The sequence below is a fragment of the Ranitomeya imitator genome, chromosome 9 (genome assembly GCF_032444005.1).
Source record: "Ranitomeya imitator isolate aRanImi1 chromosome 9, aRanImi1.pri, whole genome shotgun sequence".
Taxonomy (NCBI): domain Eukaryota; kingdom Metazoa; phylum Chordata; class Amphibia; order Anura; family Dendrobatidae; genus Ranitomeya; species Ranitomeya imitator.
The window spans coordinates 38461952-38476560 of NC_091290.1; the positions used below are offsets into that span (position 1 = coordinate 38461952).

Below are 14609 nucleotides of genomic sequence, written 5' to 3' on the forward strand. Positions count from 1 at the left end.
TTTTGTGCAGTTATATTGGTTTACCTGGTGAAAATAAACAAGTGAGATGGGAATATATTTGTTTTTTATTAAGTTGCCTAATAATTCTGCACAGTAACAGTTACCTGCACAAACAGATATCCTCCTAAGATAGCCAAATCTAAAAAAAAACCCACTCCAACTTCCAAAAATATTAAGCTTTGATATTTATGAGTCTTTTGGGTTGATTGAGAACATAGTTGTTGATCAATAATAAAAACAATCCTCTAAACTACAACTTGCCTAATAATTCTGCACACAGTGTATATGAACTGACTATATAGATCACATCCTCTATATATACAAACCCTATAGATCACATCCTCTATATACACTATGTGTACAGACCCTATAGATTACATCCTCTATGTGTACAGACCCTATAGATCACATCCTCTATATACACTATGTGTACAGACCATAGATCACATCCTCTATATATATACAGACCCTATGGATTACATCCTCTATATACACTATGTGTACAGACCCTATGGATTACATCCTCTATACACACTATATGTACAGACCCTATAGATTACATCCTCTATATACACTATGTGTACAGACCCTATAGATTACATCCTCTATACACACTATATGTACAGACCCTATAGATCACATCCTCTATATACACTATGTGTACAGACCATAGATCACATCCTCTATATATACAGACCCTATGGATTACATCCTCTATATACACTATGTGTACAGACCCTATGGATTACATCCTCTATATGTACAGACCCTATAGATTACATCCTCTATATACACTATATGTACAGACCCTATAGATCACATCCTCTATATACACTATATGTACAGACCCTATAGATCACATCCTGTATATACACTATGTGCACAGACCCTATGGATTACATCCTCTATATGTACAAACCCTATAGATCACATCCTCTATATACACTATGTGTACAGCCAATGGATCACATCCTCTATATATACAGACCCTATAGATTACACCCTCTATATACACTATATGTACAGACCCTATAGATCACATCCTCTATATACACTATGTGTACAGACCCTATAGATTACACCCTCTATATACACTATATGTACAGACCCTATAGATCACATCCTCTATACACACTATGTGTACAGACCCTATAGATCACATCCTCTATATACACTATGTGTACAGACCCTATGGATTACATCCTCTATATACACTATGTGTACAGACCATAGATTACATCCTCTATATACACTATGTGTACAGACCCTATAGATCACATCCTCTATATACACTATGTGTACAGACCATAGATCACATCCTCTATATACACTATGTGTACAGACCCTATGGATTACATCCTCTACATGTACAGACCCTATAGATCACATCCTCAATATACACTATGTGTACAGACCCTATAGATCACATCCTCAATATACACTATGTGTACAGACCCTATAGATCACATCCTCTATATACACTATGTGTACAGACCCTATAGATTACACCCTCTATATACACTATGTGTACAGACCCTATAGATCACATCCTCTATATACACTATGTGTACAGACCCTATAGATCACATCCTCTATATACACTGTGTACAGACCCTATAGATCACATCCTCTATATACACTATATATACAGACCCTATAGATCACAGCCTCTATATACACTATATGTACAGACCCTATAGATCACATCCTCTATATACACTATGTGTACAGACCATAGATCACATCCTCTATATACACTATATATACAGACCCTATAGATTACACCCTCTATATACACAATATCTGTACAGACCCTATAGATCACATCCTCTATATACACTATGTGTACAGACCATAGATCACATCCTCTATATACACTACATATACAGACCCTATAGATTACACCCTCTATATACACAATATCTGTACAGACCCTATAGATCACATCCTCTATATACACTATGTGTACAGACCCTATAGATCACATCCTCTATATACACTATGTGTACAGACCCTATAGATCACATCCTCTATATACACTATGTGTACAGACCCTATAGATCACATCCTCTATATACACTATATATACACAGACCCTATAGATCACATCCTCTATATACACTATATGTACAGACCCTATAGATCACATCCTCTATATACACTATGTGTACAGACCATAGATCACATCCTCTATATACACTATATATACAGACCCTATAGATTACACCCTCTATATACACAATATCTGTACAGACCCTATAGATCACATCCTCTATATACACTATGTGTACAGACCCTATAGATCACATCCTCTATATACACTATATATACAGACCCTATAGATTACACCCTCTATATACACAATATCTGTACAGACCCTATAGATCACATCCTCTATATACACTATATATACAGACCCTATAGATTACACCCTCTATATACACAATATCTGTACAGACCCTATAGATCACATCCTCTATATACACTATGTGTACAGACCCTATAGATTACACCCTCTATATACACTATATGTACAGACCCTATAGATCACATCCTCTATATACACAATATCTGTACAGACCCTATAGATCACATCCTCTATATACACTATGTGTACAGACCATAGATCACATCCTCTATATACACTATATATACAGACCCTATAGATTACACCCTCTATATACACAATATCTGTACAGACCCTATAGATCACATCCTCTATATACACTATATGTACAGACCCTATAGATCACATCCTCTATATACACTATGTGTACAGACCATAGATCACATCCTCTATATACACTATATATACAGAACCTATAGATTACACCCTCTATATACACAATATCTGTACAGACCCTATAGATCACATCCTCTATATACACTATATATACAGACCCTATAGATTACACCCTCTATATACACAATATCTGTACAGACCCTATAGATCACAGCCTCTATATACACTATGTGTACAGACCCTATAGATCACATCCTCTATATACAGACCCTATAGATCACATCCTCTATATACACTATGTGTACAGACCCATAGATCACATCCTCTATATACACTATGTGTACAGACCCTATAGATCACATCCTCTATATACACTATGTGTACAGACCCTATAGATCACATCCTCTATATACAGACCCTATAGATCACATCCTCTATATACAGACCCTATAGATCACATCCTCTATATACACTATATATACAGACCCTATAGATTACACCCTCTATATACACAATATCTGTACAGACCCTATAGATCACATCCTCTATATACACTATGTGTACAGACCATAGATCACATCCTCTATATACACTATATATACAGACCCTATAGATTACACCCTCTATATACACAATATCTGTACAGACCCTATAGATCACATCCTCTATATACAGACCCTATAGATCACATCCTCTATACACACACATCCCTGCACCGGGACCACAGCAGCCGCCGCCGCTCTCACTCCGGCTGACAATAACCCCAAGTAAAAGCCACGGCCAGTGCTCGGGGGCACAATCTACTGCCCCCCATTATATACCGGCATCCAAGCCCATCTGCCACAATCAAGACAACTACCCCCAACCTCTTCCATTGCCCATGTCCCCTCCCTCCTCACCCCCATGACGTAGCCGGTGACGTAAGACTCTCAATCCCGGTTCGGTTCGGTGCTGGAGGGGGAGCAGAGCAGGGTAAGGGGGCTCAGTGATGATATCATCACGCACCAGACCCAGCACGCCCACTTGTGTAGCTCGCGGCATAGCGAAGCTGAATGGAACGCAGAGCGTGACCTGCGTCTGCGTTTCAAACCTCGTCAGCAGTTGGCGGGGAAACTGAGAGATCCCGCCCACTCTGTCTGAGTCTTTGTCTGGGTGAGGGAACGCGTCGGGCGTGACGTCACATCATGGAGTGATACGACTATGAGGTGGCAGCTGGCGCAGCGCCACTTTGGGGTGCTGTTTCCATGGAGCTAGTGGTGAGGTGTAACCTAGGTAACTGTGTGAGGTACAGCCGGCTGACCACCACATGTAAGCGGCCATTTGTTTCTTTTTTAGCACTAGTGAAGGATGTGTGGAGCATTATTCCCTAGGAGTCATATGCGGCGGTTCCAAGGAGAATGTGTAGTAAGGGTCTGTCATGGCCGTCTTTTGCCAACTCACCTGGCGTGTCTTAAAGACTCTCAGAAAATGGGACAACGGGACAGATTTATTATTAGTCACCCTAATTCTGGAGTGTGCGCACCATGTTTTATAATTCAGAAAAAATAGACACTTTTTTTTTGTTTTCACGCTTGTCAAGGGGGTGTGGCTTAAAGGGGCTTTACTGGTTTGTAAACTGTCACCACTTTTGATTAAAACATAACTAAAAACCTGAACCCTGTATTTTACTCGCCCTCCTTGGATCCGGCACCGAGTCTCCGCCGCTGCTCCCTGTGTCAGTTATTGTCTCCATCGCTGACGTCACATCGACAGACAGCGCTGCAGCCAATCACTGAGCGCAGGGGCTCGTGCTGTCGGCTTGGGCAGAGTTCAGCAATGGGCTGTGGTCGATAAGACCCGAGGAGCAGCGGAGGAGACTCAGCGTTGGACCCGGGGAGGGGGGAAGTTAAGCGAAGTTTGTTTTTAACACAAACTGCGGCTGGGGGGGGATGGGTTTTCCATATTTTGATTTTACTTTATTTGTGTGTTGTCAGGTGGCATCTAATTCTTTTTTTAGTTTTCCACCCCAAAATATTTTTTCAAACTTTTTTTTGTTAGCCACTCCCGTCAGCCACACTTGAGATGGTTAAAAGGCCACACCCAGATAGCTAAAAAGACTAGATTTATTTTACATACAGGGAAGACTGGTCCATATGTCAGGAACAAAAAATAATGGCAGTCAGGAGAACATCAGCAGTTACACTAGGTGAAAAAAAAATTACATATGGTGTTCATGGCAAGTGACAGGTCCTCTTGAAGGCCCATGTTTTGAAGGTGTTAGACATTGGCATTGCTTAAACCAGGGGTGTCAAACTGCATTCCTCGAGGGCCTCAAACCATGCGTGTTTTCAAGATTTCCTTAGCATTGCACAAGGTGCTGGAATCATTCTCTGCAGGTGATTAAATTATCACCTGTACAATGCAAGGAAATCCTGAAAACATGACCTGTTTGCAGCCCTCGAGGAATGCAGTTTGACACCCCTGGCTTAAAGGGAACCTGTCAGCAGGATTGTGCTCCGTAACCAACAGAGAGTCAGGTTGGCGCAGTTATACCGATTACAATGATACCTGGTGATGAAATCCGTCTTGTGGTTCTTGTTTAATCTTTATTTTCAGTTAATGACTTTTTTGTGCTCTGGCAGGCTGTGAGGATGTGGTATCTGATTAGTTATTCATCAGTCTGGCTTTCTGACAGGTCACTGATCTGCCCCCTATTTTACATACTGAATATTATATGTATTGCTGAAAAAAAAATCACATTCAGCAGGCAGGTGGCACCTGGGCTGCAGCAGGATCGCATCCATAATATGCGTTACATTGTCATATTTGCAATCCAATAGATGCTACTGTGCAGGCGTTGCTGTCACCATCTTCGTGGAGACATTTCTTTTCTTAAGATTTAGACGCCTGCACGGTCAAATCTATCGATCGCTGATAGATGCTACTGCACAAGCAAGGCTGATGCCATTTTGAGACGATTTTTTTTTTCTATATAAATTTATATCAGCAAATAAAACCATTATACATGCGATCATGCTCCGGCGCCTGCCTGCTGAATTTTTTAATTTTTTTTTCCTTAAGTACGTATAATTTTCACTATGTAAAATAGGGGGCAGATCAGTGAGGGATCAGTGACCTGTCATAACCCATACAGATGAATATGTAATCAGCACCACATAAAACCCCCCCTACAGGCTGCCCCAGAGCGCAAGAATCTCATTAATGGAAAATAAAGATTAAACACAACCACAAGACGGATTTCATCACCCAGGTATCATTTTGCTCAGTATAACTGCACCAAACTGACATTGTAGGTTAGGCTTCTTTCACACTTCCGTTTTTTACAAACAGTCACAATCCGTCAAAATGTTGGAAAGATGGATCCTGTGCAGATTGCAAAAAACGGATGCACCGGGTCTGTTTTTTTTTTTTTTATGGATCCGTAATGGCTATGTGCACACGTTGTGTATGCGTCCGCCGCGTTTTTCCGCTGCGAAAACGCATACACAACACAACCCATGTTAAAAATAATAATAAAAAAAAAATCATGATATTGTTACCTACCGGCGTCCCGTGCAGCCTTCCCGCGGCTTTCCAATGCTCGCGATGCTGCCGGCAGCTCCCGTTCCCAGTAAAGCCTTGCGAGACAATGACTTGTGATGACGTATCGCTCTCACGAGACCGCTACGTCATTGGGTCATTTCGCAAGGCATCACTGGGAACGGGAGCTGCCAGCAGCATCGGGAAGGCTGCAGGGGACGCCGGAAGGTAAGAATATCATGATTTTTTTTTTTTTTCATTATTTTTAACATATCTTTTTACTATTGATGCTGCATGGGCAGCATCAATAGTAAAAAGAGAGCGAGAGAGAATTTCCCTGACTGGAAATTCTTCCTCGCATGCTCAGTTTCAAAAGACGGCATCCGTCGCTGGATTCCTGCTTTTGACAGTCAGAGACGGATCCTGCGTCCATATGCTTCCATTATAGCCAACGGCGGACAGCGCAGGATCCGTCGATGAGCGATTTTCCGACGTACACAAAAAACATTCCTCTGTGCATTGTCTCCGCTCGACGGACAGAGGTTTTACGACGGATCCAGCACACGACGGATGAAACGGAAGGCCATCCATCACAATCCGTCGCTAATACAAGTCTATGAGAAACGGATCCAGCAGAGACATTTGCTGGATCTGTTTTTTTTCACAAAACGACGCATTGTTGCGGAAAAAGAAAGACGGAAGTGTGAATTAGGACTTACTGTGCACAATCCTGCTGACAGGTTCCCTTTAACCTTCGTCCGGCTGAGTAGGTACAATTGTAACTATTCCGTTTTAAAGTTGCAATAACTTTTTTTTCCGAAAAGCCGTAGAGGGCTGAAATTTCGTGACATCGCTGCAGTTTTGGTCCAAAATATATTGGCCAAATTTCAATAAAATATATATGAAGGTACAATTGTACCTCTGCAGCCTGTTAACGTTGTAAAATTATGCAGCCTGACGAAGGTTAAAAAGCAATCAAAAGTGACTGCAGGTTTAAGCTCCCAAAGGGAAAAAGAAATGAAAAAACCCCCCACATTTTTAATAAAATAAATAAAATGCAATAATTGCCATTTTTGGTTCTCTCTCCCCTACTCTCCCCAAAAATGACACAACAGTTATCAAATAGCTATATTTCCCCCAACATTTATAAGTTTTATTGACCACCAGAACAGAGTTAACTTGCCATTATTACCACACTGTGAATACTGTAAAAAGCAGTAGCAGAATTGCTTTCACCCCATAAATATATTTTTCCTGTTTTTCATTACATTGTATGGTAAAGTAAAAGATTCCATAGAAAAATGTGTTCCTTTTTATACCCTTATATCAACAAAAACATGCTCTTGGAAGATGAGTTAAAGGTTAGTTAGCAACTGCATAGGGCCTTAGGGAAAAAAATGTTTTTTTATTGTAATATTAAGCTAAATAGGATGTAGATAATGCTATAAAAGGAGGAATTACAAGCATTTTTAAGTGTTTGCGCATGTTTCCCATATAATGTCCCTTGTCATTTACGTATAGCTTGGTAAACCTCATCTCCTTTAGGTGGCAGCAGACTACTGCACAGTGACCATTGGAGCCATAAATTGTCTTAATTCATACACAGGCATGCATTTTTATGACAATACAAATATATGGTATATATTATCTAGAAAGTGAAGCTTTAGGCTATGTTAACACTGGACGTTTTTTCAGCGTGTTTTTTTTTTTTCCCTGCAGCAGAACCTGCTCTCTTGGCAGGTAAGAAGCTGCAGAATAAAGCAGGTTTTGACTATTTTTTTTTCTTGTGGTGTTTTGCTACGTTTTTGTCATGCTACATTTGTCTCTTGTGCATACTGATAAAGTTTAGTGCAAAAAAAAAAATCTTTTTCTATTTAGGATTTATTTTTCTGCAGCAAAACCTGATCTCTTGGAAGGAAAGAAGCTGCAGAAAAAAAAGCATGTTTTTTTTTTCGAATTTTTTTTTTGTGTGTGTTTTTTTCCTGCCGTTTTGCTAGATTTGTCTCTTGTGCATGCTGATAAAGTTTATTGTTGAAAAAAAGTCCTATTCCTTAGAATCAGGTTTTGGCACAAGAAAACGCAGCAAAACCTGATACCTGCATTTTTGGTGTGTTTGAAAGAAGTGACATGCTCTATGTCCAAAAAACAAAGGAAAGCACAAAATACGGATGACAAAAAAAACAAGGTGTGTGAGATTTCTGAAGTCTCATGGACATTGCTGCTACTGTAAAATGCAGCGTAAAATTGGCATTAAAAAAACGTCTAGTATGAACATAACCTACCATATTTTGCGGATTATAAGACGCATCGGTTAATATAACGCACCCCAAATTTTGAGGAGAAAAAAAACTTTTTTTTAATAAAATGGTGGTGCTTCTTATAATCCATGTGTCTTATTGCTTACCGGGGGGGGGGGGGGGTGTGGCTGCGGTGAAGCGGGGTCCCAGGGTTGCCGTCTATAGATAGATATTAGATAAATCGTAGATAAATCGGTAGATAGATATTAGATAAATAAAAATAATAATAATCTTTATATAGCACCAACATATTCCGCAGCGCTTTACAGGTTTAACAGTTTCAAACACAACAGTCATAAGTAACAACGTTAACAATACAATAATTAAAGCAAAATCAGACGACCCTGCTCGTGAGAGCTTACAATCTACAATGAGGTGGGGGAGATACAAACTACACAGGTGTGTATTTACAATGATGTATTTACAATGATGGTACAGCCATCTTCAGGGGGTGGGGGAATAGATGGAGATAGTGAATGGGCCACACACACACACACACACACACACACACACACACACACACACACACACACACACACACACACACACACACACACACACACACACGGACTTTGATTAGGGAACGTGATAGGCCGCTCTGAACAAATGTGTTTTGAGCGAGCGCCTAAAACTATGCAAATTGTGGATGGTCCTAATATCTTGGGGTAGAGCATTCCAGAGGATTGGCGCAGTGCGGGAGAAGTCTTGTAGTCGGGAGTGGGCGGTACGGAATAGTGCAGAGGTTAGTCGAAAGTCTAATGGTGTAGATAAGCCCCCGATGTAACCTGAAAGATAAGAAAAACAAGTTAGGCTACGTTCACATTTGCGTTGTGTGATGTTGCGTCGGAGACGCAACGCACAGCGCAAACAAAAACGCAACAAAACACACGCTAAAACGCAGCGTTTTGCGACGCATGCGTCCTTTTTTGCCGAATTTTGGACGCAAAAAAAATGCAACTTGCTGCGTCCTCTGCGCTCTACGCTTGCGGCAAAAAAAAACGCATGCATCGCAAGACGCAGCACAACGCATGTCCATGCGCCCCCCATGTTAAATATAGGGGCGCATGACGTATGCGTCGCCGCGGCTGCGCCCGACGCAGCCCCGCAAAACGCTAATGTGAACGTAGCCTTAGATCATACTCACCCAGGGGCGGTTCTGGTGCCGTCCGGTCTGATAGGCGTTGCGGTCCGGCGCCTCCCATCTTCATGCGATGATGTCCTCTTCTTTGCTTCCTGTTGCGGCTCCTGCGCAGGTGTACTTTATCTGCCCTGTTGAGGGCAGAGCAAAGTACTGCAGTGCGCAGGCGCTGGGCCTCTCTGACCTTTCCAGGCGCCTGCGCATTGCAGTACTTTGCTGTGCCCTCAACAGGGCAGATAAAGTACGCCTGCGCAGGAGCCACAACAGGATGCAAGGAAGAGGATGTCATCGCATGAAGATGGGAGGCGCCAGACCGCGACGCCCATCGGACTGGATCGCACCGGGACTGCCCCTGGGTGAACATAATCTAACTTGTTTTTCTTATGTTTGTTTTTCTTATCTTTCAGGTTACATCGGGGGCTTATCTGCAGCATTACAGAATGCTGTAGATAAGCCCCTGATGGAAGTGGACGCAGCTTATAGGCCAAAAATGGGGTGACAGATTCCCTTTAACATAAATTTGAAGTGTATGAAGTCTTCTGGTGTGCGAGTTTTCCTCCATAAGCGTTCAGCACACCCAGAGCATCGCTGGAGAAATCGGGTTTTCGATGTGAGCCAGGGCTGTTTCACTCAGTGTTTGGAGGTTCTGAGGGTGAGGGGCGCTACTTGGTCCAGGGTGCTTCTAAAAGTGTCATCATAGTGATGTACAGCCAGATCAGGACAGGAAAAAGAGATTGGGGACAATGATGAGTGTAGGGAGTCTGAAATTGTATGAGGGTTAATAGCATGTAGATTTCTGAATGTGTGGTAGGTAGGAGTGTGCTGGAGTGGGCGAGTAATTGTGAGTGTGAAGGAGAGAATGTTGTGGTCAGAGAGGGGAAGCGGCGAGTTATCTAGGTAGGAGATTGAACAGAGCCGGACAAAGACCAGGTCAGGGGTGTTACCGTCTTTGTGTGTTTCAGAGGTTGAGAACTGTGAGAGGCCTAGAGAAGTGGTTAGTGATAGAAGCTGGGATGCAGATGTGGAAGTGGGGCTGTTAATGGGGATGTTGAAGTCTTCCAGGATAAGGGTTGGTAGTTCTGAGGACAGAAAGTGTGGCAACCAGGCAGAGAAATGGTCCAGGATAGATAGATGATAGTTAGATGATACTATAGCTAGATTGATAGATGGATATATAGATGGATCTATAGATGGCTAGATTGATAGATGGATCTACAGATGGCTAGATTGATAGATGGATCTATAGATGGCTAGATTGATAGATGGATCTATAGATGGCTAGATTGATAGATGGATCTATAGATGGCTAGATTGATAGATGGATCTATAGATGGCTAGATTGATAGATGGATCTATAGATGGCTAGATTGATAGATGGATCTATAGATGGCTAGATGGATCTATAGATAGATGGATAGATATATCGATGGATAATACCAAGCCCAATGTTTAGTAATAAACATAATAAAATGGTACATAGAGTTAAATAAAGACACACACACACACACACACTTGGAGTTAGGCTGGGGTCACACTTGTGAGAAACTCACACGAGTCTCGCACCTCAGTACCCGGCACTGCCGCCGGCACTTGGACCGGAGTGTTGATCTACATAGAAATACATGCAGCCGCACACTCCGATCCCAAGTGCCGGCGACAATGACGGGTATTGAGGTGTGAGACTCGTGGGAGTTTTTCACAAGTGTGACCCTGCCCTTAAACGCAATATCTGTTTAATTTAAAATTAAAAAAATGTTGTGGGCTCCCGCGCAATTTTCTGTGACAGAGAGGGAAAGCCAGCGACTGGGGGCCGATGTTTATAGCTTAGAAAGAGGGTAATACCCATGGATCTTCCCAGGCTATGAATATCAGCCCACAGCTGTATGTTTAGTCTTTAGTGGCTATTAAAATAGGGGGACCCCCCAAAAAAATTACGTGGGGTCCCCCTATAATTAATAGCCAGAAAGGCTATGCAGACAGCTACGGACTGATATTCAAAGCCTAGAGTGGGGCCATGGATATTGCCCCTCCCCCCCCCCCCCCCCCCCCGGCTACAAATACCAGCTCCCATCTGCCCCAGGATTGGCGCATCTGTAAGATGTGCCAGTTCTGGAACTTAGCCTTTCTCTTCCCACTGCCCTGTAGTGGTGGCACATGGGGTAATAAGGGGCTAATGTCACCTTTGATTGTAAGGTGACATCAATCCGGCTTAGTATTAGAGAGGCGTCAATAAGACATCTATCCATTACTAATCCTATAGTAGTGAAAGCGTTAAAGACACAGAAAAAAGTATTTTAACCCCTTAATCCCATATGACGTACTATCCCGTTGAGGTGACCTGGGACTTAATTCCCAGTAACGGGATAGTACGTCATATGCGATCGGCCGCTCTCATGGGGGCAGCGCGGCCGGGTGTCAGCTGACTATCACAGCTGACATCCGGCACTGTGTGCCAGGAGCGGTCACGGACCGCTCCTGGCACATTAACCCCCGGCACACTGCGATCAAAGATGATCGCAGTGTTCCGGCGGTATAGGGAAGCATCATGCAGGGAGGGGGCTCACTGCGTGCTTCCCTGAGGCCCTCGGAGCAACGTGATGTGATTGCATTGCTCCGAGGGTCTCCTACCTCCTCCCTGCAGGCCTCGAATCCAATATGGCCACGGGGCTGCTTCCGGGTCCTGCAGGGGGGTGGCTTGCAAGCTCCTGCTCAGAGAAAGGGCTTGCAAGCGTCCCTGCAGTGCCTGTCAGATCGCTGATCTGACACAGTGCTCTGCAGTCCGCAGCAAAGTGAAGGACCGCATCCAATCCAGGTGAAGTATAAAAAGTCCTTTATTGCGCCAAATGCAACGTTTCATCCATATAGGTCTTTAAGCATGCTCGGAAAAGACCTATATGGTTGAAACGTTGCATATGGCACAATAAAGGACTTTTTATACTTCACCTGGATTGGATGCTGTCCTTCACTCTGCTGTGGTATGTACTTTTCCATTTGGGTCCAGTGGAACTAGGACGGGCATCCCTATATCAGTTGTGCTGTCGGCTATTTTCTAATATTTGGACAGTGCTCTGCACCCCCCGGGGCAATGTTATAAAGTGAAAAAAAAAATATTTGCACATTTAAAAAAAAAATAAAAATAAAATATATATATATATATATATATATATATATATATAGCTCCCATAAATACATTTCTTCATCTAAAAAAGACCAAAACAATAAAAGTACATATATTTAGTATCACCGCGTCCGTAACGACCCGTCCTATAAGGGTATGTGCACACGTAGCGCTTTCTCTGCGGATCCGCAGCGTTTTTTGCGGTGCAGAAACGCTGCAGATCCGCAATTGATTTACAGTACAATGTAAATCAATGAGAAAAAAAAATGCTGTGCACACTTTGCGGAAAATCCGCTGCGGAAACGCTGCGGTTTAAAAGAGGTAGCATGTCACTTCTTTTTTGCGAAACTGCAGCGTTTTTGTACCCATTCCATTATAGAAATCCGCAGGGGTAAAAAACGCAGCACATCCGCAAAAAAAACTGCGGAACCGCACAAACGCAACAAATCCGCAGGTGCGTTTTCTGCCAGGAGAGGCAGAATCCGCAACAGAAAATCCTAAGGCTAATCCGCAACGTGTGCACATAGCCTCAAACTCTCCCACTAGTTAACCCCTTCAGTGATCACCGTAAAAAAAAAGGCAAAAAACGCTTTATCATACCGCCGAACAAAAAGTGGAATAACAAACGATCAAAAAGATGGATATAAATAACCATGGTACCGCTGAAAACGTCATCTTGTCCTGCAAAAAACGACCCGCCCTACAGTATCATCAGCAAAAAAAGTTAGTCCCCAGAGTAAAGCGATGCAAAAATATTTATCTTTTCTATAAAATAGTTTTTATAGTATAAAAGCGCCAAAACATAAAAAATTATATAAATGAGATATCGCTGTAATCGTAGTGACCCAAAGAATAAAACTGCTTTATCAATTTTACCAAACGTGGAACAGTATAAAAGCCCTCCCTTCCCCTCCCCCCCCCCCAAAAAAAAAAAAAAACACACAAAAAAAAAAACTAAAAGAAATTCTTGAATAGCTGGTTTTTGGTCATTCTGCCTCACAGAAATTGGAATAAAAAGCGATACAAAAAAAGTCACATGCCCGAAAATGGTACCAATAAAAACGTGAACTCGTCCCGCAAAAAACAAGCCCTCTCATGACTCTATGGACCAAATTATTGAAAAATTATAGCGCTCAAAATGTGGAGACGCAAAAACTATTTTTTGCAATAAACAGCGTCTTTTAGTGTGTGACAGCTGCCAATCACAAAAATCCGCTAAAAAAAAAAAACTGCTATAAAAGTAAATCAAACCCCCCTTCATGACCCCCTTAGTTAGGGAAAAATAATAAAATTAAAAAAATGTATTTATTTCCATTTTCCCATTAGGGTTGGGGCTAGGGTTAGGTTGGGGTTAGGGCTACAGTTAGGGTTGGGGCTAAAGTTACTGTTTGGATTACATTTATGGTTGGGATTAAGGTTAGGGGTGTGGTTAGGGTTATGGTTGGGATTAGGGTTAGGAGTGTGTTGGAGTTAGGGTTGGGATTAGGGTCAGGGGTCTGTTGGGGTTAGGGGTGTGGTTAGGGTTATGGGTAGAGTTGGGATTAGGGTTAGGGGTGTGTTTGGATTAGGGTTTCAGTTAGAATTGGGGGCTTCCACTATTTAGGCACATCAGGGGCTCTCCAAACGCGACATGGTGTCCGATCTCAATTCCAGCCAATTCTGCATTGAAAAAGTAAAACAGTGCTCCTTCCCTTCCGAGCTCTCCCGTGCGCCCAAACAGGGGTTTACCCTAACATATGGGGTATCAGCGTACTCAGGACAAATTGGACAACAACTTTTGGGGTCCAATTTCTC

At 42.4% G+C, this 14609-nt stretch overlaps 2 protein-coding genes across 7 annotated transcripts in view; one reads left to right on the forward strand and one right to left on the reverse strand.

The window, feature by feature from the left end:
- NAA40 (N-alpha-acetyltransferase 40, NatD catalytic subunit) overlaps window positions 1-3777 on the reverse strand; it is a 42322-nt gene extending 38545 nt beyond the window's left edge. The window contains exon 1 of one of the 2 annotated variants that reach the window (XM_069738658.1): window positions 3643-3777. In XM_069738658.1, the coding sequence (XP_069594759.1) occupies window positions 3643-3648 (6 nt within the window). In that variant the 5' untranslated portion in view covers window positions 3649-3777. The remainder of the gene's footprint in view (window positions 1-3642) is intronic. The other variant, XM_069738659.1, reaches the window with a different exon arrangement.
- Window positions 3778-3872: 95 nt separating this feature from the next.
- Window positions 3873-14609, forward strand: part of RCOR2 (REST corepressor 2) — a 125860-nt gene continuing 115123 nt past the window's right edge. For 2 of the 5 annotated variants that reach the window (XM_069740071.1, XM_069740076.1), the window contains exon 1: window positions 3893-4051. In XM_069740071.1, coding sequence (XP_069596172.1) covers window positions 4050-4051 — 2 coding nt within the window. In that variant the 5' untranslated portion in view covers window positions 3893-4049. Of the gene's footprint in view, window positions 4052-14609 lie in introns of all 5 variants that reach the window. The other 3 variants (XM_069740074.1, XM_069740070.1, XM_069740072.1) reach the window with 2 other exon arrangements.